This window comes from Centruroides sculpturatus, unplaced genomic scaffold (genome assembly GCF_000671375.1).
Source record: "Centruroides sculpturatus isolate CEXI.00-Female unplaced genomic scaffold, Cexi_2.0 scaffold272, whole genome shotgun sequence".
In the NCBI taxonomy this organism is placed as follows: domain Eukaryota; kingdom Metazoa; phylum Arthropoda; class Arachnida; order Scorpiones; family Buthidae; genus Centruroides; species Centruroides sculpturatus.
The window spans coordinates 63,580-90,022 of NW_019384484.1; the positions used below are offsets into that span (position 1 = coordinate 63,580).

Genomic DNA, 26,443 nt, shown 5'->3' on the forward strand with positions numbered 1-26,443 from the left:
AACACTATTATAAATGGATTACCCTGCATCGAGCAAACAATGAAACAGATGCTTGGCCTTCACATACAAATCCATGTGCATGCAAACTGCTCCTTACAGTAGTCATGGATATATGCCTCCCTGTAGCTGCAACAAGGCTTGAACATAAAGTAGGTGCTGTTGCCTGTCTATTGCATCTGACCTATAATGCTAAGTAGAAGTCAGAGCAAGATGTTGTAACTTGAGGGCAACATGAGCCTGGCCTTCTGCTTACTATCCTGATAATTTGGAACTGAGTCCACAGACGTGAAATCACAGAATAGTGGACTCTGAAAAATTGAGCAACATCTCCAATAAATTGATAACATTATATTTAATAGAATGTGCTCAGAAAATAATTATTAGATTATCAAAACATACCTTATGTTGCAGAGATAATTTATTGAAAACTAACATTTTCAGCCTATTCCATAGACCATCCTCAGGTTAAACCAGAAGATTAGAACATTCCAAAAACAGAATATGTAAATTATAAATAATCTAATGGTAACATTATAATCTACCCATGGCTTACCATCTTTGACCATCATCTAAATACAGTGGCGCCTTGCATAACGTACTTAATCTGTTCCAGATGCACGTCCATTAAGTGAAAAATCCGTTATACAAAACGAATTTTCCCATAGAAATACATGTTAAAACATATAATTCGTTCCACAGCATAANGTTTTTTGCCTGTTCATGCACATTGTGTTCATTGTTTTTGATTTTTTCTCTTGCTTTTATTTCAGAATTTGTTATTGAAGATGATTTTTTTCTTGTCCTGATTGACATTACCTGTATATTGATACAGGTAATGTCAATCAGGACAAGAAAAAAATTTATTATTACATAAAATTTATTATTATTATACAAGAAAAAATTTATTATGAATGAAATAAAACTTAAAATTTTGAAAGATTTTTTTTATGAATACTATTTAATTTTAAAAAATATAATGTTTTTCTTACTTTGTTGCGTAATTGCAGGAGTAAGGACAAACTGAGGAGAATTTGGTGGTGACAACATGCCCGATGTTGGAGATTTTGTTGGAGTTGTAGCATCTGCTTGAGGAGAATTATTTGCAGATTTTAAAGAAGGAACTTTGGATGGAGTTTGTTTAGACTGTATAACATTAACACATGTGGTAGTAGAATTGCTCAATTTCTTTGGTGTCTGCTGAACTGTAGTTTGTGTTGTCACTATCGATGATGCTTGTGTTGTGCCAGATTGTTGATTTGAATTAGTAATTTGTTGGGCTTGTCCAGTTACACTGACTGGTGCAGATGCAGAAACAACAGGAGCTGTAACAACAGTTCCCAAACCAGGAATAGTTACAGTGGCTGTTTGAAGACGAACTTGTGGTACCGATGACTGAACTACTGGTCTCACTAAATAAGAGAGAATAAATAATTTTAACATAAAAGAATAACAAGGTAAATGGGAAATAATTTATTACTGTTAATATTAGCTTTTTGAAAACATATAAAAATTATATATTTTACATATGTTTTATATATACAGTAATACCCAGAGTTACGTAACATGTGACTCATGTAAATTTGCAGTTATGTAAAATGTAAATGTCAAAAATTAGAAAAAAAAATCTGAATAAAGTAACATGTAATTTTACAAAGAATTATTCTATTTCAAACTTTCATTCATTCATTCTATCTCTCCCTCTTCCTTTCTTTCTTTTGCACTGTACTAATTTATTATTTTACTGCTCTGCTAATCCTTTACTTTTCAGTCTAATTGTAAGCATGTATGCAAGCATACAGGGCACTCTTTCTCATAAACAATATTTTTCTACAGTATTCAATGAAGGTCAAGCAGTGAAACCAAGCACATCTTCATTGCTTGTTTTTCTATATGTATTGTTTCACATCATTAGTGTAGTTTGTTTTGAGTGATTTGTTTAATACATAACCTGTTTACCACTGCTACATTTACATATTGTTCATTGTTTATGTACAGTACTGTACTGTTAAAATGCAATCGAAATGTCAAACCAAATTTGTTGGTTATAAACTAAAAAAACAAAGGTCTGCAATTACTTTAGAAGAAAAATTGAAAATAATTTGTATGTTCATTTATATGTGTACTTTGTATTTCTATTGTTCTTTATATAATTATATCACATAAATTGATCAAAATTTGTATTAAAAATTTTAATGGTTTTTTTTTAATCTAATGACTCATGCTAAAGTACACAACAAATCATGCCTTTTTACTTAAAGAGTTATCCTAAGTTTTACCCAACACTCATTTTATTGCTCACATAACATCCTCAATGAGTGGCTTGAAAATCAACTTTATTTAGACTTTTTTAGTTTTAAAAAAGGCATATATAACTAACATATGTTTTCACTGAATGCTTTTTAATATAATTTCATTCAAATGTTTTTAAATCTAATTAAATTATTTTTAATGCACTCTATTTGAATGCTTTATATTTGTTTTTATTGTTTTTTGCCTGTTCATGCACATTGTGTTCATTGTTTTTGATTTTTTCTCTTGCTTTTATTTCAGAATTTGTTATTGAAGATGATTTTTTTCTTGTCCTGATTGACATTACCTGTATATTGATACAGGTAATGTCAATCAGGACAAGAAAAAAATTTATTATTGCACTTGAAGTATATAAAAAGTTCCAGCCACTAAAATTCACACATTCATACCTTACCTGAGAATTTACATGTCGTTATTATTTTTTGGAGAGAAGTATAATAGTAAAGGTAAACATGCAAAATGTAATTTTGTATTTTTATTTCTGAATCTAACGATAGATAATTTTTCCTACAATACATTTTATAAATAATATATAACTAAATTTATCATAAAAAATGTGTACATTACCTTTGACTATCTTCACGCTGTTCTGGAGTTAATGGTTTTCCTTTGGACTTATCTACCGCTAAAGAAATATGTGTTGGTCCACTTTTATTTACATGGCTTTTCCCTTCTGCTTCTAATTGTTTTTGCATTTGTTGTTGATGATGGCGTTGAAGAGCAAGAAGTTTGTGCTGAATTTCAGGTGAAGTCTGTTGATTCATTAGTGCTTGACGTACAACTGTAATTATTAAAGTCAATTATTGTTTAAAAATAAATTTTTAAAAAATTAATATTTTAGTTAAGAAGAGAGTAAACAAAGCACCTATATAAATTTTTATACAGATACTTTGTTTACCTTCATTCTCTTCTATAGTCTTAACAGTATGGTATCTTTGTACTTGCTGGAGGCTATTAGGGTGGGAAATAAGGGCAGTTGTTAATTGTAATGCATTATACTGGTAGCACTTTAGTAAGTTCCTTTAGTGTCATACCAAGTACAGTTAACTGCAACTTTGTGAGATGGCAAGAAAATATAAGTATAAAATTTACCACAGAGCATAAAATTAAAGTAATCCACTTTTCAAAACAGAACAGATATAGAGAGGCTGAATGAAAATTCAGCTGCATACTGTTTAATGTGAGAATCCAAAATATTCAAAATATGGACGCAAAGTTTTTAAAATATTAAAACTATCTTATAAAATTATTCTACTGTTAAAATATTAAAACTATCTTATAAAATTATTCTACTGTTATCCTATACTTTGTTCACCTTGGACTTTCTTATGTACTAGGACTTGTTATACTGAGAGAAGAGAAAAACACAATTTTGCCAACATGGACTAAACTAGTTTCCTGATTTATATAATTATATCACATAAATTGATCAAAATTTGTATTAAAAATTTTAATGGTTTTTTTTAATCTAATGACTCATGCTAAAGTACACAACAAATCATGCCTTTTTACTTAAAGAGTTATCCTAAGTTTTACCCAACACTCATTTTATTGCTCACATAACATCCTCAATGAGTGGCTTGAAAATCAACTTTATTTAGACTTTTTTAGTTTTAAAAAAGGCATATATAACTAACATATGTTTTCACTGAATGCTTTTTAATATAATTTCATTCAAATGTTTTTAAATCTAATTAAATTATTTTTAATGCACTCTATTTGAATGCTTTATATTTGTTTTTATTGTTTTTTGCCTGTTCATGCACATTGTGTTCATTGTTTTTGATTTTTTCTCTTGCTTTTATTTCAGAATTTGTTATTGAAGATGATATTTTTCTTATCCTGATTGACATTACCTGTATATTGATACAGGTAATGTCAATCAGGACAAGAAAAAAATTTATTATTACATAAAATTTATTATTATTATACAAGAAAAAAATTTATTATGAATGAAATAAAACTTAAAATTTTGAAAGATTTTTTTTATGAATACTATTTAATTTTAAAAAATATAATGTTTTTCTTACTTTGTTGCGTAATTGCAGGAGTAAGGACAAACTGAGGAGAATTTGGTGGTGACAACATGCCCGATGTTGGAGATTTTGTTGGAGTTGTAGCATCTGCTTGAGGAGAATTATTTGCAGATTTTAAAGAAGGAACTTTGGATGGAGTTTGTTTAGACTGTATAACATTAACACATGTGGTAGTAGAATTGCTCAATTTCTTTGGTGTCTGCTGAACTGTAGTTTGTGTTGTCACTATCGATGATGCTTGTGTTGTGCCAGATTGTTGATTTGAATTAGTAATTTGTTGGGCTTGTCCAGTTACACTGACTGGTGCAGATGCAGAAACAACAGGAGCTGTAACAACAGTTCCCAAACCAGGAATAGTTACAGTGGCTGTTTGAAGACGAACTTGTGGTACCGATGACTGAACTACTGGTCTCACTAAATAAGAGAGAATAAATAATTTTAACATAAAAGAATAACAAGGTAAATGGGAAATAATTTATTACTGTTAATATTAGCTTTTTGAAAACATATAAAAATTATATATTTTACATATGTTTTATATATACAGTAATACCCAGAGTTACGTAACATGTGACTCATGTAAATTTGCAGTTATGTAAAATGTAAATGTCAAAAATTAGAAAAAAAAATCTGAATAAAGTAACATGTAATTTTACAAAGAATTATTCTATTTCAAACTTTCATTCATTCATTCTATCTCTCCCTCTTCCTTTCTTTCTTTTGCACTGTACTAATTTATTATTTTACTGCTCTGCTAATCCTTTACTTTTCAGTCTAATTGTAAGCATGTATGCAAGCATACAGGGCACTCTTTCTCATAAACAATATTTTTCTACAGTATTCAATGAAGGTCAAGCAGTGAAACCAAGCACATCTTCATTGCTTGTTTTTCTATATGTATTGTTTCACATCATTAGTGTAGTTTGTTTTGAGTGATTTGTTTAATACATAACCTGTTTACCACTGCTACATTTACATATTGTTCATTGTTTATGTACAGTACTGTACTGTTAAAATGCAATCGAAATGTCAAACCAAATTTTTTGGTTATAAACTAAAAAAACAAAGGTCTGCAATTACTTTAGAAGAAAAATTAAAAATAATTTGTATGTATGAAAACGGGAAGATGATAATAACAATAGCTGGTGAAACAAATTGACCTATTTCGACAGTAGATATAATAGTGAAGGCAAAAGTTTGCATTGTTGAAAGTCACAATCATTACCAAAAAGAGACTTGATCCGATTTCAAATAATGGAGAAGTTGTTGTTTCATTGGATCGAGGATATGACACAGAAGTGACTACCATTAAGTTTTCTAATTATCAGGAAAAAGCTAGGTCTCTATGCAAGGATTTACAAGAGAAGGCAGACAACATGAATACGGAGAGCACATTTAAAGCTAGTGTTGGATGGTTCGACTGATTCAAAAAAATGTTCAAATCTGCATATCAAAATCATGGGCGAGGCAGCAATTGCAGATACAGATGCAGCAAGTGAATTTTCTGAAGTTCTGGCTGAAATTATTGAGAATGGGGAATATTCACCCGAGCAAATATTTAATGTTGATAAAACGACTCTATTTTGGAAGAGGATGCCAGCTCAAACATTGCAAGAGGAAAAATCTATGCCTGAATTCAAGGTCACAAAAGATCAGATCATGGTTGTTTGGCACAATGCAAAAGGGGACTTGAAAATTAAACTGCTTACAGTGTACAATTCTCAAAAAAAGCATGCTTTTAAGAACATTGACTCAAGTATGCTACCTATAATCTGGAAAGTTAATACCAAGGCTTGGGTTACATGTGTGCTTTTCAGAGACTGATTTAATGACCATTTTGTTCTCCAGGTAAAGGAATATGTGCTAAAAAAGGAATCCCATTTAAAGTGCTGTTGCTACTGGACAATACTCCTGGCCATTTGGAAGAATTAGATGACTTTTATCCTAATGTGGAAGTTGTTTACATGCCTTCTAGAAACCATCTCACTGTTGCAACCAATGGATTAAGACATTATTGTGACTTTCAAAGTCCATTATCCATGGCATACATTTTCCCAAGCAATCAAGGCCATTCATAGCAGTAATTTGTGATTTCTGGAAGAACTACAACATCCTCAACACTGGTAAAAACACTGAGGTGGCATGAAATGAAGTCAAGCAAACAATGATGAACGCTGCATGGAAGAAACTGTCCAGAAATGGTCAATGATTTTAGGCATTTAACCAAAGGAGAACCAACAAATGCAGCAAGCTATGGAGATGTGCATGAATCTGGCATAGCAATTAAAACTGGAAGTGGATAACGATGACATCAACAGACTTCTTTTAAGTCACAATGAAGAACTAACCAATGACGACCATATTCAGTTGGAGGCATTCCAAAATTCCAAAGAAAATGAGTCATTTGAAGTGCCAACTCCAAACAAAAAAAATTTTCAACTAAAGGGTTAGGTGAGATTTTTAATCTAATAGATGTGGCATTATCCAAATTAGAATAGATGGATTCAAATACTTAGCAGTTCGAAAATATAAACCACTGCATCAATTCTGATATGACCATCTACAAGGCAATCTACAATGAAAAGAAGTGGGCGACTAGACAATCAACTTTGGACATGTTTATGCACCTTCCCAATGCTGGATATCCAGAGCCAACTTAGAAGTGAAAAGAAAATCTTCTTTTCAAAACTTAATATATCAGATTATTTTTGTTTCTTTGTTTCATTTATGTATGTACTTTGTATTTCTATTGTTCTTTTATACAAAAAAATAATAAATAATATATGTACAGTAAACATATAATAATAAATACAGTTTTGAGTTATTAATTACATAGTTACATTTAAGCAATTTACAAAGCATTACTTATGTAACTTGGGGTATTACTGTATATTGCATTTTCACAGATTATCTGGTATGTTAGTCTAACTGGGGAGACTTTAAAATCAGGTATTTCTGGCATGCCAGTTTATCCCGGGGAATGCCAGCATGACAGTTTATGAGATTATACATCCCTCTCCAGAGTATATAAAAAAACAAAGTGAGTTACATCGTGTGGCATTTTGTAGACACCAGTTTTTATTCTAAACTGTGAAACTGTTGGCATTACATCAAAAACTGCAATTATATGTTTAATTTCTGCATTATGTCTTCAATCTAATAGTGTAAAATACTTGTGGGATGCCGAAAGTGCTTTTTTCATATTTATTGTAATTTATTCCTAAAACACAAAACTAAATGTATTAAATTTCAGAAACTTGCTGTAAATTATCTCAATTTACATAGTTAACATATGCTTTGTAACTATTGTTTTTGTGGCAGATTGTTAATTGTGGCAAATTACAATGTTATTATTTTATTATACTCAGAAGAATGTTTTCTTTAATATTTATTTAACAACTAGTTTTGTTAGATCCAATTAATCTTACTTTTTCGCCACAGTTTAACCAGTACAAGGGGTGTTCAAAAAGTATTGGACCTTTGGTCAGCAAAAATACATTTATTGATTTTTGAGGTACAAAACCATAATCCCCTTCAAAGTAGTCTCCTTGGTAATGTATACACTTCTCCCAGTGCTCCTGCCATTGCTGAAACGCATCTTTTGGAATGGCCATCAGCTGGTCCATCGCATGATATCCTCTCTTGACTAAAATCGGGTTCCTTTTAGCGGCATTTTCAGCTTGGGAAATAGCCAAAAGTCACACAGAGCCATGTCAGGAGATTACGGAGTGTGACGAACCACAGGAATGTTGTGTTTGGCGACGAAAGTCCGAATCAGATGCGCAGAATGGATGGGTGCGTTATCATGATGCAGCTGTCAAGTTTTGGTTGACCACAGATCTGGTCGTTTGCATTGCACAGCATCACAAAGATGATGAAGGACCTCCTGCAATGGTTTGGCCTTGTGGTGCGTACTCACGATACACCACCCCCACAGGAGTCAAAAAAACTATCAACATGACCTTGACATTGCTGCAGACCTGCTGCACTTTTTTTTTTGCCTCGAGGATCGTCCCCGAAAGCCTGCTGAATCTTGCGAATGGTTTCTGCTTGTGTATCGCCAAGCTTTTGGCAAAATTTGATGCAATATCGCTGCTCACGTTGTTCAGTCATTTTCCAACTTAGTGGAATCCAACGAGCGCTCACTACACGTCCTCACTCATAGGCCAACCGCCAGCAACTGACGCTTCCTGCAAGTGGGAAAAAATTCAGGACTGTGCATGACTGTCCCCTCCACAACTCCACTGAAAGAGACCTCCCGTGCATCATTGGTTTACACGGGAAAAATAAAGGTCCAATACTTTTTGAACACCCCTCGTATGTCTCTAACCCCTGGGTTTCCAGCATGATGGTCTCCACCCAGTTATAGAGAAAATACAGTATACATACATACATGGTGAAATCAAAAAGAAACTGGACTGTTTTTACAGATTGTACTTCACACTATCATCAATCTTTTTTAAACCAAGAATTGATGTATTAGACATCTGAACATCAGTCTACCAAGTGGGGATAAGTTTTTCAAATGAGAACACTTGCTACACATAATTTTGTAACATTGTGTTAGTGTTGCGCTGTGATTTGACAATGACCTTAAAAATTAAGAACACATTAGATTTTTCATTAAACTTTTAAAATATGCCGTAAACTCTTGAAATACTTCAGGAGTCCTAAGGAACCAAAGCCATAAACAGAACTCAATATGACAAATCAAAAGCATGACGAAGAGTAAGGTGATCAGTTTTTTATCATAAAGAGATTGTATATTGGGAATTTGTCCTCTTGGTCAGACTTTTATCGAGTTGAGTTGCTATTTTGAGTTGATTGCAGAACATATTTATCACAAAAGACCAGAACTGTAGTGCAACCAAACCTAGCTCCATCATGACAGTACTTCTGCACTCATAGCCTTCAAAACATGAACATTTTTGGGAAAAAAGAAATTAATTACCCTCCCTTCCCCACCTTTCTTATTTGCTGGAAAATAGTTTGTCCCTTATCTTTGTTCTCCAGTGTTTTAATATGGTCAAGAGCAAGTCTTTTGGAATTTCTGAAATAATGACTTCCAAAGAATGTTTGAGGCTTGGCAGAAGTGCTGGAACCACTATATAAATGCAGAGGGAAGACTACTTTAAAAGGAGATAGTGGCCAGATTTAAATTAGTTAAGTATCAAAGTTTTTATACACCAAATCTAGTTTCTTTTTGATTGCACTTTATACATAAAATAAAGAAATAATTTTTATTTATTATACATTATGAATATAATTTTTGCAACTTAAATTATGCTTTTTCTTATGAATCCAATGAGAAAGTTGATAGTTCAGCATCAGTCTTCTACCAGAGTCATTGAAAAAACAATTTATGGTATTTCTCATTAAATTAAAAAAAAAAAAAACATATTAACCTCTTATTTGTGCATGTACAGGTAAAATTTGTTGTTGCTGTGTTAACTGCTGTACAGAAGTTGCAACCTGGGGACGTATCTGTATAATTTTTGGGCCAACAGACACAGCAGGAGAAGAAACAACAGTGGATGATGTTGCAACTGCAGGTGATCCAGTAGCAGTAAGATTAGTAGAAATTGCAGCAGGTGTTTGAAGCTATAATTAAAAATAAATTCAAAATATAGCATAATTTATTAATGTTAACATACTATATATGATATGTTTAATTCACAACAAACACTTTTTTATAATAATAAATACATCAGTAAAATTTAATATATGATATTAAAAATATCTTACATACAATTAACTGTTTAATTAAATTAAATCAATTCAGCAGCAAAGGATAAAGAAATTGATATAAAGAAAGCTAAATTTTCTGTAAAAGTTCGTCCGATGGAGAATTACTTTTAATAAAATAAAAGACAAAACTGTCCAAAAAGGATCACCATTTATTACTTGTGTTCCAAGACTAAAACATTTTCGGCGACTGACCTTCCTTTTTAGGCTACTTGTCGCCGTAAAGTTCACAAAAAGTCCTTTTAAAAACACAAAACNTATCGAAGTAAAATCCGTGCACTACTACTTTAGAACGATGAATGAAATTTGATAAAAAAACTCCCATTAAAAAACAATTAAGAGTTAATCGTGCGTCATTAAAGGTATATTAAAATCGCGATAAAATATTTTCGCGCGGGAAAAAATTTTTGAAAAAATTTGGAGACTTAAAAAACATCCAAAAAAAACAAAAATTTTTTCGGAGGGCCCAAATGCCCGAGTTTTATATAACGCTATGGAACTTTCCCGAGTTATCTCGGGTTTTAAAGATTGCAGCATTACTTCTTGCCGCCTGCGTATGGCTATGATTGGTCATCTATATTCAGCAAACGAAATCAACAACGCAGTTAAGGAGACAAATTCCCTGACTTTTTGACAATTTTCGACAAATTCCCTGACTTTTTGACAATTTCCCTGACTTTCCCTGACTTTTTCAAAAAATAATGAAAATCCCTGACTTTCCAGATGCATAGGAACCCTGTTTATGACAGTAGCCTATTATCTTACTACAAAGTCATCTGGTCAACAACATTTCTGTTATTTTAGAATTGTTGTAAACCAATAAGATCACTGCTTTGGAAGGAACAAAATTTGATGCAGTCATTCTAATACTCTCTCAAAGATAAACAACAAAACAACTTAAAAAGTATGTTTTGTTTTATATCATAAAAATTAAATTTTAAAATCATTTGTTATAAGAAGTAAAAATAGCATATCACTAAGTTATACTGAAATTGGAATTATTAACAAAATGTTTGCTTAAAGTATAATTTAGTATACAAGGAAAGTTATACAGACCAAAAAGAATACATGGTCGTTTGTAAGTCATTTTCAAAAGTAGCATATTTTTTGTATATATAGTATATAAATTATGTATATTTTTTTAACTAATATATTGAACATAATGATTTTTTCATATCAATAAATTTTTAAACATGTAAACATAAAATTTTTAGATTTACAATTTTCTATTTGGATATTGTTCAATAACTAAATATCAATTTTTTAATATTTTTAACATTCAACATTTTTAAACAAACATTCTAATAAATACTCCATTACTGAATAAATTACATCACATTTCAAATAATATTCTAAAAAAATGATTATATATATAATTTCTTTAAATATAATATGTATAACTTACATATTACAGTAAAATGTCATTGTAACAAATTCACAAAGGTCATTGAAATACATTTGTTTTAATAAAATTTTGATACTCTGAAATATAGACAAAATGCTAGAAAATTGAAAAAGTTATTAAATAATGTAAAACTTTTACACCATAAAAGCAAAAATTTTTACAGCTAAGTTTGTTTAATACCAATTAGAACAAATGTTATACATATAAAATTATAAAAGAAACCATTGTGAATAAACAATTTAAGACTAACTTTTTTATTTCTTAATTCTTTCCATCGTGTAAGCATTAGGAGTGTCTTTCAACCATGTCCATTGTGGACATGTCTAGATCAAATCATTCCTGAAAAATTCTGAGTCAGCTTAGACTTGAATCTAGGTTTCCAAAACAACAGACCAGTGTTGGCTATCTGGCCATCTATGTTTGTAACTAAAAAATTTATTTACAGTACTAATAATCACACTTCTCTCTTCAGAAAAGCTGTTATCTATTGCTAAAAAATTCTGTAATTTTCTATTGTATTATACGCAAGATTAAAATCTCCATAAATTTATGAAGTTTATCACTGCATTCAAAATGCACCTAAAATAATTACTTTGACTGTCTTCTGCAGTATTAGACGAAGTGAAAATTACTATTCTGAATAACAGTACAATATAATACAATAGAGTAATGATACTAAATTACAAATTAAATTGGCAGTTACAGTTATAATTCATGTTACCATATAAATGTCAAAATAAAATCCATTCACAAAAAAAGATGACTAACTTATATATTCCAAGACTTTGTTATGATGATTTTATTTTGTAAAAAGTGAATTATTATTATATTAATCTGAAATTTTTGTTAGGCCAAGAACACACATGCATAAAATTGTGTGGCAGAAAATTGAATCAGAAATCAGCTTTCGGTTCAGTTTCTCTTTGATGCTTTTATGCCAGAACACATACATAAACATTCTGGCTGAATAGGAAATGGAAATGTAACAACATACCATTGTACCTTCCATTTTTTCTCCACTGCATCTGCTATAATTTAGAAAATGTAAATTAATAGATTTGTATTCTGAACTGAAATAAAGAATGTGTGATCTAAATACTATATATCGATTCTACTAAACCTACCTGTTATTTGTAATTTAGCACCTATGGCTGTCCATAAACTTTGTTTAAATACAGTGTCTTTATACATGACACTTTTTTGTCATAAAGACACTGATGTGGTTAAAAGAATTCAATAAAGTCTTCTATTTCATTTATTTTTTGTTTCTTGGAGACTGTCACAATTGTAGGGCTAACTGCCATTGCCACCATTATTAGAATAAAAACCATGTGTTTACTTTAATGCCACAAAAAAGACTTCTCTTTATTGGAGGAATTTTGGCATAAAAATTTTACGCCAAAATTTTATGCACATGAAAAGACTTGCTCTACTCTTTTTTCAGTTATTTTTCAGCCAAAATTTCAGAAAAATTTTTACGCTTTCTGTTTTATGCTAGATTTTACACCAGATTTTATGCATATGTGTTCCTGACCTTAGTGCTAATCATTAAACTGAAATATTTTACATAGGATGCATATAGATTAGAAAAAGATTGAAAATAATTTTGTTATATCTGTATTTGTTATGAAAAGATTTCACTGTACTACTAAATTCATATATTTTCACATTTTACATATATAAATGATTTATATATAAAATTTCATTTAAAAAAAATGAGAAAGCTACAAAAGTATTAAAAATTAATATATAATTTCCAATACTCATAAGAATATAATAATTTCATAATTGGCAAAGAATTTCATCTCTTAAAACTTACTTTAATTTGGGCTGTTTGTCCTTGAGAAGAAACCAACTGAATTGTTCCAGTAGGTGCTACACTTGCTACAGTGGGAAGTGATATTGCAACAGGAGTAGTTGCTCCAGATATACTAGTTGTACCTACAGCAGAAGTTATTGTACCTATAATAAAATAAACAGTTATTTTCTTTTTATTTTAAATATAAATTGAACTAGTAAAATAATTTATAGCAAACAATGAATAAACAAATATGAAAAAAAATAAATATCAATAGTTGGTGTTTTTATAATCTTTTAATAAATATCAACATTTAAATCTCAATATAAAAATGATAATGATTATACAATTCAGGAATATTGTTTTCATACCATTTGTCTGTAATGTTTTGTATTTAAAAAATACTCCTATGTAACTTTTTGTAATATAAAATCTTCCATTCTGATATCTTGTAGTCCAGAGACTCAAGTTTCAAATAAATATGCACATATGACAATAAAGATGGTATCAATAAAGCATTTGAATTAAATTAAAGTATTAGATGAAAGCATAACAATAATACTAGTAAGTGATTATAATATCATAACAAAGGACAGTTTCCTGTGGAATAACAACACAATTCAGAGCAACCTTTAGTACTTTGTACGGCCTNAAGTATACAGATCAATCCATGTTTTTCATACAAAAACACTGAACATAGATTACATATTTCTATTTATATATTTTTATACTAGCCAAAAATACCTACAGGGTTCCTACTCAAATTTTTGTTTTGAATTCCCTGACTTTCCCTGACTTTTTCAAAAAATAATGAAAATCCCTGACTTTCCCTGATTTTCCCTGACTTTCCAGGTGCGTAGGAACCCTGTACCTATCAAATGTTCAATTTGACAAAATGAATCAAGATCATTTTTAATTTTTTACTTATTATTAAAAAAAATCTGTGATTTTGCTGTAAATATTTTTAAGAAGTTGTGTGTAATCAAAAAATTCATGAGATTAGGGTAAATTGTTTTGTTGTTTTTGTAACCCTCATATATTGGAAATTATAATTTTAGGAATAGTCAACCAATCAATCGATCAATATATCTGCACATATGACAATAAAGATGGTATCAATAAAGCATTTGAATTAAATTAAAGTATTAGATGAAAGCATAACAATAATACTAGTAAGTGATTATAATATCATAACAAAGGACAGTTTCCTGTGGAATAACAACACAATTCAGAGCAACCTTTAGTACTTTGTATGGCCTCATCTTTCCTGGACACATGCAGCATCTGCTCAAAGACAGATCTGTTCCCTACAGACTTACTGTACAGGCACTGTAGGTCTCCATGGAACAGATTTTGCCACAGATGTTGCAACTGCTGCTCCAGATCTCGCATATTCATACATGATCAAAAATTGTTATCCCATCTGATCCTACAAATGCTCAATGAGTGATAAATTTCTGGAGACTAAACAAGCAAGTGTGGCAAGATTAAGTCAAGCATTATCTTACTGGAAAATGGCTGTTTGTAGTCCTGCAGTCCTGCTATGAAAGAAACACATAAGAGCATGTACCACTGCAATACTAGAAATGATTAACTGTCATACAAGAGGATTCCTCAGATCAATATGTCAGCAGTGAGAGCAGTGTGCCACTCAATAGTAAAGGTGAGATTGAATCATCTACCAGTGGTTCTCCATGCTAAAGTAGTGGTCATTTGTTCTCAAACAGAAGCAGGATTTGCCAATAAAGACATTACACTGCAAGTCTATAGCAGTTTATTTCACAATAGCACTACAAAAATAGCCAATAGTGTTGGAGTGTCAATGGCAAGATGCATAGTGGTCACCATCTAATTGCTTCTGCAAATTGCTTGCTAATAGTACAGGAAGAGACAGGGATCAGTATTGGGACCTCCATATATCTCTGGATGGTTAACAATGATGCCACTGCAGTTATTTGGGCTTGTCTCAATCACATTATCAACTCTCCTAGTGATCTATTTGGGCATCAAGAGTCTGCCTATAATGTATATATGTATCCACTGTCTTCAACATTTCTTCACAGTCTGATCACAATGGCCTAAATGGTGGGAAATTCAGCAAAACAGCCATGATTATACAGCAGTTCTCAAACTCCATCACTTGTGCATGTCTTTGGTTGCATTGTACAGGCATGCCTGGCATTCAAAGATCTGTAAACAACAGCTACATTGAAAACTCTAAACACAGTGAGGCTCTGCAAATATTTTTATTGAATACTTCGGTAATAATTTTAAAGCCTCTGGTGCCATTACCTGATGTGCAATCACAGCTGCAATCATTTAAATAGCTGTCTAAGACAGCTGTATGCCAAGTTTTGCATTATCAGACAATTCTGTGTATATAACATTTTTGTCAATAAATATACAAATAATTTATTTTGCACTGATCACAATCTGAAAACTATACATTTTAGAGAATGTTAGAATTTTTTACGTAAACTCATAAAAATAGTCCTGAGACAAACAAAATACAGTGTAACTGCAATTTATAAGTGTACTTTGTTCCTGAACTCTCATTAATTGAAATCTTACAAAAGAGAACAAGCTCTTCCATTATTTCTCAGTCAAAATATGTATCTCATTCCAGCAAAACCCTGTCATTCTACACATGTTTCCCAAATAAAACTGAAGTGCTACCAAACAACTATAGTATTTACCTATCAACCAATAATTCTAAATAAAATAAAATAAATGAAAGTGCATATTAGATCATTCATCAATACAAAAGGAACCTACACAAAATGAGAAAAGCAAGTAGGTACATTATTCAGCATTTCTTTATTAATGATAAAAAAAAAAAACTAAAGTTAGTTAAAATATTAAGCAAGCAGGAAACAAAATAGAGTAAAACAAAATTGTTTTTAATAAAATTTTAAATCACTGGTAATAAAAGTTTTTAATGTAGGTATTCACTAAACTGAACAATCATGTTAAAATGAATGGCATTACTCTTAGTAAACAAACCATGCAAATGAAACAAAGGAAATGGAAACCAGAACTTATGAGCCATCTAACTGTACTGCATGGAAATTTCAATTTGTCACACTTCAGATTAACAATATTAACAAGAAAAAATATTCTAGTGCTTGTTGTATCAAATAGTTCATTTAAAGCATTTGTAAATCAAAGTCGCACTGTATGTAATAATAATAATAATAATAATAATAATAATAATAATATACCTATGGTAGGACTACTGGAAGAAACTGCTGCTGCTAATGAAATTGCAGGACGGATTGTTGTCAATTGTATTGTTGGTTGTTGGGTTGATTGTGCACCTTGTTCTTGTTGTACTGTTGACTGTTGAACAGTATTTGATACTGTTGGTAACGTCAGTAATTGAAGACGTCCATCAGATAATCGAATTAATTGCTGACCTATTCAACGCAAAAAAAAAATTATGATTAAATATCAAAAATAAATAGTAAATATAAAAAATAAAAACTATATACAATTATTCCTAAAGTAACAATTTAATGCTATAAATATTGATATTACTACTTATGAAAATTAAAACTGAAAAGATTTAATTTCAAAAATAATAATTATAATAAATTCATAATTTTAAGTTAAAATCCTTACCAGGCATTAATCCTCTAACTTGTAACTGTCCATTTGGACCTTGAATAATCTGTATCTGAGTACGCATTGGTGAGCCTTGTGCTTGTTGTGTCTGGACAACAGCTGGACGAACAGCTTGACCACTTAGCTAATATGAACATATTTATGATTTATTTTATTAAAAAGCTTCAATTAATTTCAGTAGTTAAAAATAATTTTAGAAAATAAAAGTTCTTTAAGTTCATGATTAGTTGATTTATTTAATCAAAAGATGCTATAAATAAGTATACAGATCAATCCATGTTTTTCATACAAAAACACTGAACATAGATTACATATTTCTATTTATATATTTTTATACTAGCCAAAAATACCTATCAAATGTTCAATTTGACAAAATGAATCAAGATCATTTTTAATTTTTTACTTATTATTAAAAAAAAATCTGTGATTTTGCTGTAAATATTTTTAAGAAGTTGTGTGTAATCAAAAAATTCATGAGATTAGGGTAAATTGTTTTGTTGTTTTTGTAACCCTCATATATTGGAAATTATAATTTTAGGAATAGTCAACCAATCAATCGATCAATATATCCTATTGACCCAAATATAACTCAACTCCAAATTTTGGAAATTTTATTTTTTGAAAAAAAAATTAGAAGCTGAATATAAGTTAACTTTTCTATTATTAATTTTTTGTATACAAAATAACAATTTGCAGTAAAAAAAGTTCTGGTGAAGATGAATGTGAAGAAGTTGTCATTGAAATGATAACTTCTTCACATTCATCTTCACCAGAACTTTTTTGCCACAATTCCAGTATCCTATTTCATTGACATCATGGTCTTCAGCCTCAAAGAATTTATCATTCTGTTCTGTCCAAGATAACACAACATTTCTTAAAACACCATAATTGTATGTTTACCAACAATCATTCATAATTCTACTGTTATTCTAATTTTTGAAATAATGTGAAAATTTTATTACTATTTATCCAAGTAATTGATTATGAAAATTACAGTAGTGTGTCGTTTATCCGAATCAATTGGGGACTGGGGTTGTTCGGATAACTTATTTTTTGGATAACCAATTATATACGAAAAAATATATTAATTTATCCCGTGTTGAAATTTTCCTCCGCTGCGTGTCACTTCGCATTGAATTTTCGTCGATGTTAAGCCTAACGAAGACTATTGTATCGTTAAAAATTATTTTTTTATTTTGTACAAACAAAATAAACATATTGAAAAATATAAAAACAATAAAAAATTATACTTCAGAAGTTAATTTAATATCAAAAACATAAAATATTTGAGTAGCTGAAGACATAGCCAAAGATTACAGCGCCACAGCACTGGTGAAAATTTAAATTTGTCGACTGGAATTCCTTCGGATAACCGACCTTTGGATAAACAATGCTCTACTGTAGTTGTGTTCAGATCCACTTCTTTCTTTTCAAAATTACTTTAATTAGAAATAAAATTCTTTTTAAATTTCTTATTTCCAAATATCTAGGAATCAATCATCATAAAAGTATTTTTTATTGCTTTCTTAGTAATGTTTACTAATTGCATTCAAATAAAAGATCAGAAAATTGTACCCAATTGGTTTGTTTTACAGAAAGAAATAAATGCATTGGATGTCTATACTATACATAACAAATTGTAACTTAATGCTTCTTTTTGTAAATATCAATATAAACAAAATTTAAAAAGTTAGAGAGAAAGACAATGTCCTATGTATTGGTTAGTATATGCTGTCTGAAATATATACCAAACCAGGGGAAATACACTTCCTTTCATATTTCACTAGTATTCCAGAAAGTCTATTTGAGTTTTATGACTAAAACAAAACTAAAATGGTTTTGTCTTTGTGTTTCATTTTTGCTTTCTTATTTTTTTTATAACTATTTAAAATGTTTTTTATAAAGTCTAAAACATATAATCATATCAAATACATAAATTTATAATTATAACAGAAATTCATTTTATTTACAATAAAATAAATTCTGCAGTAAATTTTCAGCAACCTTCCTCCAAGTTTTGACAATTGCTTGATTAATAGACTCTTAGAAGTAACATAAAAAAAAGTTATCAAAACTGATCACTTTTTCTTGAATATAATAAAAACAAATCAGTTTAATTTAGTTGATTATTTACAATCATGCCAAAGCACTTAATGCACACTCATACTTTTGTGGGCTATAACATGATAGATCATAATTCAACTGCTGGTATTGAGCAACACTGCAACACTAAAATAACTGACACAGTGAATTTTAGCATCAGTTTAACTTTGTACAATGTATACCACAGACAGTTATTGAAATCAAAGAAACTTTAAATTGGACTCCAATATAGGTCAAGAGCAATTTTTCACCTCTAAAACTGGAACAACACATTGACTAATATTCAAAGCAATATAGTACTTTCACAATTGATCAATATACTTTCATACAGCCAAAAGATTGAATTAATTACTTTTGTCAATAAGTGTACAATTAAAAAAGCTGTCATTGTTTTCAAAAATTTATTTGATAACTATCTTAAGATCCCAGAATTGCCCAAGAAACCTGTAATGAGATGATACAACTGAACATTTTTTATGGCTAGATAATGGCATATAATGAACAATGTATGAAAATATTCAGTTATGAAAACAAAATATTCAACACTGAATATGTTCATGTATTTAAAATATCAAGTGAATAGTCTCCCATAAAAGTTTAAGAATGTGCATATAAAGTTATATATATATATAATAAAAATTCAAATTGTTAGCTGAACTTAAGCCTAAACTACTAGATTTGTTGAGCCATACAGAGAATCCAGATTGAGGATTCAAATTCTATTCTGAACATACAAAAAGTAAATAAAAAGCCATTCACTGTTTTTTTCTGAAAGTAAGAAAACTGTAGGCCTTGTAACTACTGTACAAATTTATTCGTATCTTTATTTTCAAGTTTGATGTGCATAATATTTAATACTGTACTGTGTTTCATTTTCAATAATGTTCTTTATGAAAAAAAATAATAAAAGCAAGCTAAGTAATTTCTCAATCCATAATGACTCTTGGTAATCCAGATTATTTAATAATTTGATATCATTTCAGTCCCAATTTTATCAGATGATCAAGTTTATAATGCATTTAAGTTTCATTATAAAGTTTTTTTTTTAATTTATGATATATTAGTAATATATTTTTCAATTTTTAATATGCATAAGTTGTTGAAAACTAACATATTTAACCATTTTGAAGAATCACAGATAATGATTTTAAACCCATAAAGTACTAATTTCAAAATAAAATTGACATATAATTTTTTACCTGTGTTGTGGCTTGGGGAACAACACCTCTAACTGTCAATACAGTAGGACGAGCATTTGAAAGTGTAGGGGTTGTATTTGCAGTACCTCCAGTACTTGGCCGAACAATTAATTGTGGAGATTTAGGTAGAATTGTTGCAGTGATAGGAAGCTTAATAGTAGAATTACCAGAAGCTGTAGTTGAAGTTTGACCTAGGAAAAAAATTCATGAAATTTAAATATATATATATATATATTTCACTTATAAATATCAAAGTATAAAGAATAAGTACAATTTAAAAAAAAAAAAATTATTTTAATATGTAATATCTCCAGGAATAAAAATCACTCAAAGCTAAAATAATTTTGACTAATTATTAGAAAAACATTTAATGATGCTAGCTCTCTCTCAAATATATCTACAATGATCACAGCCAATGAAATACAGTAGCTCCCATTATGTCATGGATTCAGATATATCACGCTTTTTTTTGGTTCCCAAATTTTAAAAGCACTTGAGTCAATAAATTTTAAATTATCAATTGCCATTGAATTTCTTTTTGCAACAAAATAGAATATTTTATTCTTACCACATTCCTTAAAAGTACCATTGCAGGTGAAACAATAAATTAGTCAAGATATAAATAAGCGAAACAGGCAGACAGATCAATTATCATTTGTGTTTCCTTTTAATATTAAAAGTTGTTTATTTAATTGTTTTAAATACTGTCTCCTCATTTACATGTTTCTGTGAATTTTAAATTTTACACCTTTATGTGAAATTTCAAATTCACCTTGTAATGTGTAAGGAAAAGATTTCTTTACTTCTGAACAGAAAGTTCTAAAATTTTTATATAGTAATAAGTTTATTTTGCTTTTTACAGAATTTTTACTCTGTAATTTTATAAGTTTTCATGTTCTACTATATGTTCAATATTTGTTTTTTAAATTTTCAATTTTTGTATTTACAATTTTTATTGAAAAATATAAATTACACAAATTTTTAATAAGAGATTTATTATGAAATACAGTACTGTATAAAAAATCGAAACTGATATTTTGTTTTTATATCAACAGTATTTGTCTTTAAATGTCATTGTTAAAGAAACAATAATGCTAAATGGGTGTTTGTGTTTATGTAAATGTCAATTAATACAACATAACCACAAATAAAATTCAGTATTGGCAAAGTAAGCTTATTTTATATCAGAAACACTTGCTGATGAAAGAATAGAGGATAGAGATTGCATAGCATGTATAATCTGTTTAGTAAAAGTCCAGAATTTTTAGCACTCTTTTATATCATGCGACCGGAGATGTTGTGCTTTTGCTTTGTCTCCCAAAAAATGAAATATAATGAGAGCTACTGTACAATCTTTTATTTTCAATAAATAAAAACATATTCATTGTACTTTTAGAAATATGAAAAATTACTGAAACAAAAATTTAAAAACAGATTCATTTTAAGAAAATTATAAATTAATAATAATCTAATAATTAAACATAATAAACATTTATTATACAATTTTTTAAATCTAATATTTTATTATTTCATAATGAATTATAAATATTGTACTGGTAAATGCTGATGTAAAAACATAATTTTTTTTTTTTTTCTAAATAATCCCATAAGAACAACTTAAGTTCTTTTCTTAAAATTTTAACAGAGATCTCTAAAAATATAAATTAAAAAAACAAAAAATCATCTGCATTAAATTAATCTATTGCTCATATTCACATGGAGTAAAAACAATCTTTTACCAGAAACAGAATCTCTCTTTAATATTTATAGGATTTTTTAAAATGTATACAAACATTGCTAAACCCGATATATAATATAGCTAAACACCAACCAAGTGCCGAAATTCTATCGAGCTAGTTTAAGGCTAATTACTAAATGAATTACGTAACCAAATTGACACTAGAGGTAAGCATTAGGCGTCATCTCTATGAAGCATATAGGAGCTAATGTTATAACGTTAGCATCTATAAACTGGAAGAGGAGATTGGACTGGAGGTCTGGATAGTGTAATTGGCAATGCATCTGCATGGTAAGCAGGAGTTGTGGGTTCAAGTCCCACTCTGTGCCGATTTGTTCTCCCAGCAGTTCTAAATTATTTAAATTAATTAATTTTATTTATAATTATTAATGTTAGTAAGAGATGGCTTACCTCTAGAGCCAAATTGGTTACGTAATTCATTTAGTAATTAGTCTTAAACTAGCCTGATAGGATTTCGGCACTTGGTTGGTGTTTAGCTATAAAATGTAATAAATTAATATACAGTAAGACCCCGCTTAATGCTGCCTCATTTAACGCGGTCTGCCTCAAAGCCTAAAAAAAGCTCAAAACTTATTCTGATTCAAATTATTGTGGCATTTCATTGATTATTCCCAAACACGAACCAATCAGCAAAAGGTGGCAATTCAGTGTAGTGCTGTATTTTCTTTAAATTTATGTTTGTTTGGTGCAATTTTGGAAAAAAACATAGCATCATGGATGCCATAGGCAGTATCAACTTTGCTTGGCAAGAATTAACTGATAACTGCATGAATGAAGTGTGGAAGAAGTTATGGCTGAAGTTATCCAAGAATTCACAATGAGAAGAGCCAACTGCTGTATTGTTAGATTGACCAAATTGTCAACCTAATAAATACAGAAGACTAGGAGATGTAGACAAGCATGATATTTAAGAGTTACTGCAGGTTTCTGTTGAGAGCCTTACCAACGACAACCTTCAAGAACTGGCAGAACAAGAAATTCATGTAGAACTGACAGAACAAGGAATTCATGTAGAACTGGAGAATAGTGACTCTGAAAACAAAGAACCCAAAATATTTCTCTACAGATTTCCTTAGTAAAAGTTTGGTAAGATAACTGAAATCATTGATCAAATTGTAGCGAATGATCCAGATTTTGAAAGGAGTGTGTAAAAGCAAAATGAGGCATTTTGGATGGAATCTTCTGCTACCAACATTTGCTTAAGGAAAGAAAAAAGCAACAAACGAAACCTCATGACTTTATCACAAAAAACAAGAATTTCAGAAAAGCTAGGACCTTCATCACAAAAAATGAACTTTACCTTTCTGTGTGCATATGTTTGTGTGTTATTTAACATATATTATTATGCAAATTAATATAAAAATAACTTAAAATTAAAGTAAAATTTCTTTATTATTTACTCTGTTTAAAATGATCTCGTTTAACACTGTTTCATTTAGCGTTTGTCATCTAGGAACGTATCCCTCACGTTAAGCAAAGTCTTACTGTATGTATTTAAAACAGTATATTTGCAACTTCACATAATTCTATAGTAAATAGTTTTCAGCTCAGAATTCTAAAAAATCCTACACAAGATATATATTTTCTTATCTTATTTTGTGATCTACAGATAAATTTCAAATATGATCAAAAATAATGACTTAAATCATTTCTTCATTAAAATTTCAATAATTTAGTAGATATATTCTAAACTTTATATCCTAACTTTATATTCATACATATCATTTAATCCTTAATTTCTAAGATTTTTTACTAAGGTAAAATAAAAACCAAGTAAAAATTTTAAAGTGAAACTTTCCATTAATGTTTTTCAAATACTCTAATCTGGGATAATTTTGTTAATAACTTTAATTTGTAAATAATCTAAATAAATTATTTTATATAGTTCATTCAAAAAACATTATTTTTTCTTACCTGTTGGTGTATCAGTTTTAGGTGTTCTGCTAGTAAATATACGCCGCACACCTTTGTAAGTTGAAGTAGACGGACTGCCTACTAAAGTTGACAAGCCAGATTTTACACCAGAAGAAACAACAGCCACCTAGAAATTATAAATAAATTATCTGCATTTAATTTGTAGAATATTATAAGTATATTGTTTATATACAATGATATAAAAGCATCTACTTTAACGAGTTAAAATTAAGAATTTTTTCATTCATTGTAAGGCACACACAGTTATTTTTCATATATAGTTTTTGATAAATTTGAAAATATTTAATCTAAAAATAGTTTTACTCAATTTTAAAATATATATATTTTAACTTCAAAATTAAGTATTATTATAATTATTTTTAAAATGTGAGTAACAATTTAATAATAGTATTTTTCTATCAAATTTGAAATGTTTACAAATTACTAATCATGTAAATTATATATAGCACTTTTTATATAGTATAGATGCCTTTATTTTGTAAAAATTGTGGAATCAGTATTATCACTTCAACAAATTAGTATTTCATTACAATTCAGAACATCAATTTATATTTTCTTATTGTTTAATGATCTTATAAAGTAGTTTCTTTGAAGAAAGCCATTTATCAACTAAATTACATCCTTTTTATTATGAAAAATGCATTTTGGGCACCTTTTTCCCCTCTTCAATCTCTGTTTAAAAATTATTTTATCATCATTTCTCATTTTTATGTTACATTCAGTATAATCTTTGTTTTAAACTTTACTTAAAAATTTTTTCCATTTTATTTTCTTTTTGTTTCATGTTATAAAAGCTAACAAAATTAACAAGTTCAACAATCTTTATCTTAAGGTTAGTTTTCACATTCAGTTTGTTTTTTATTTCATAAACAGCCAGTTTTCTATTACATCCTGTTGTAAAATATCTTAATCATTTTACAGTATTTAAAAAAATTTTCAAATACAAAATTCAAATTTTACATGAAAATTTGAATTTTATAATTTCTAACTGAAAAAATTTTCGAACTAAAACTTATTTTTTCAATCAAAAAATTGTAGTGCATCTCTATTGGAAAACAAAAAAATATTACTTCATGGTTTGATTAAATCTGATTTTCAAACTAAGAACATTTCTTTTTCATACAATTCATAAAAATATTTATTAAAGGAGCAAGAACATAAAACTTGTGAGAATATACACTGTACTGCCTTAGTAGTTTAATCAATAAATTTTATTCTGCTTATATAAATATAGTAGAGCAACGTTTATCCGAAATGTCAGTTATCCAAAAGAATTCCAGTTGGCAAATTTAAATTTTTGCTAGTGCTATGGCGCTGCAATCATTGGCTATATCTTAGGCTACTCCAATATTTTTTTTATTGGTGTGTGTGTTTTAGCTGGCAGCATTGGCACTTTTGTGTAGTGTTTTTTTTTTTTTTTTTGAGGACTGTGTGTTGTGCTGAATCAAACGTTTTTGATACTAGATTAAGTTCTAAAGTATAATTTTTTTCGTTTTTATATTTTTCAATATATTTATTTTGAAAAATATAAAAACAAAAAAAAAGCTCTACTGTATGATCAAGAATCCCACCAGACTATATTGGTTTCATTTTTTTTCTATTTAAGATCAATATACTTTGTGACATCTCCAAAGGTCTTCATTTTTATGCAAGTAAATGGAAGACTATGTCCTAAGGGAAAAAAATTCAAATTTTAAGAGAAATCTTTCTATAATTAACAAATTATTTGTTATATAGTTTACTTGAAGATTCACTTAGTTCTCACATGGCAACTTGGATTCAAGCATGAAAAATATAATTTTTTAGAGGAAAAGAGAAAATAATCCAAGTTCTGAAAGAGAAAAATATTTTATTGACTTCCTACCTCTGTCTTTTATCAGAGTCATTGCATCTTTCTGTTTTAAGAATCTGTAATCCAATCCAAGTTTATGTAATGAGTTTAATTATTAATTAAAAAATCATTTTACATTTCTTTCAATATAGCATTAATTATTTTTTGATTAAACAACAAATATTTTATGTATATAAATTATATTAATTCATTGAACATTTACAATGTATTTGACTGCCATTCATTGACTTCCAATGAATGGTAGCCAAAGTCTATATTTCAAAAACTGACAACATTCTGATGCTAAATTTTTCAAAGCTGTAGATCCTGATGTATTTGACTGTTATGAAAAGTTAATAATTTTGTCACTAACTATTAACAATTGCCTCATCATCATTTGATGTATTGTATGAAGAATTTCTAGAAATAATTTTAGTTTTTTGACTGAATCAAAATTTAAATAGCCTACAAAATAGATATTTTAGTTCAAGCTAACATCAAAATCTAAACCTTCAGATAAAATTTTGATTTACATTCTGAAATATGAATAAAATATTAATTTGTGTATACAGTGATAATGAACAACAAAAATTACTTTTTATTTGTATAAATCTTAAATTTAGTTTAAATATTAGATATAAAGTTATTTTATAAAATTTAATCATTACATAAATTTTATAATTTAATTTTTAATTTAT

The 26,443-nt window shown here is 29.0% G+C and overlaps 2 protein-coding genes across 2 annotated transcripts in view; both read right to left on the reverse strand.

The window, feature by feature from the left end:
• LOC111621537 (nucleosome-remodeling factor subunit BPTF-like) overlaps positions 1-26,443 on the reverse strand; it is a 93,868-nt gene that overhangs the window by 37,276 nt on the left and 30,149 nt on the right. The window contains exons 9-16 of the mRNA XM_023363696.1: positions 23,894-24,020; positions 20,221-20,411; positions 16,916-17,042; positions 16,516-16,710; positions 13,316-13,458; positions 9,752-9,947; positions 4,341-4,760; positions 2,878-3,091 (exon numbers count right to left, since the gene is read on the reverse strand). Coding sequence (XP_023219464.1) covers positions 2,878-3,091; positions 4,341-4,760; positions 9,752-9,947; positions 13,316-13,458; positions 16,516-16,710; positions 16,916-17,042; positions 20,221-20,411; positions 23,894-24,020 — 1,613 coding nt within the window. The remainder of the gene's footprint in view (positions 1-2,877; positions 3,092-4,340; positions 4,761-9,751; positions 9,948-13,315; positions 13,459-16,515; positions 16,711-16,915; positions 17,043-20,220; positions 20,412-23,893; positions 24,021-26,443) is intronic.
• LOC111621540 (mucin-2-like) lies at positions 949-1,469 on the reverse strand. The gene has a single exon (XM_023363699.1). It carries the CDS (start codon positions 1,438-1,440, stop codon positions 955-957), a length of 486 nt encoding a protein of 161 aa, XP_023219467.1. The 5' UTR covers positions 1,441-1,469; the 3' UTR covers positions 949-954.

Excerpts from the sequence above, each read along its gene's own strand:
- LOC111621540 (XM_023363699.1), bottom strand. The coding sequence starts at position 1,440 with ATGTTAAAATTATTTATTCTCTCTTATTTAGTGAGACCAGTAGTTCAG.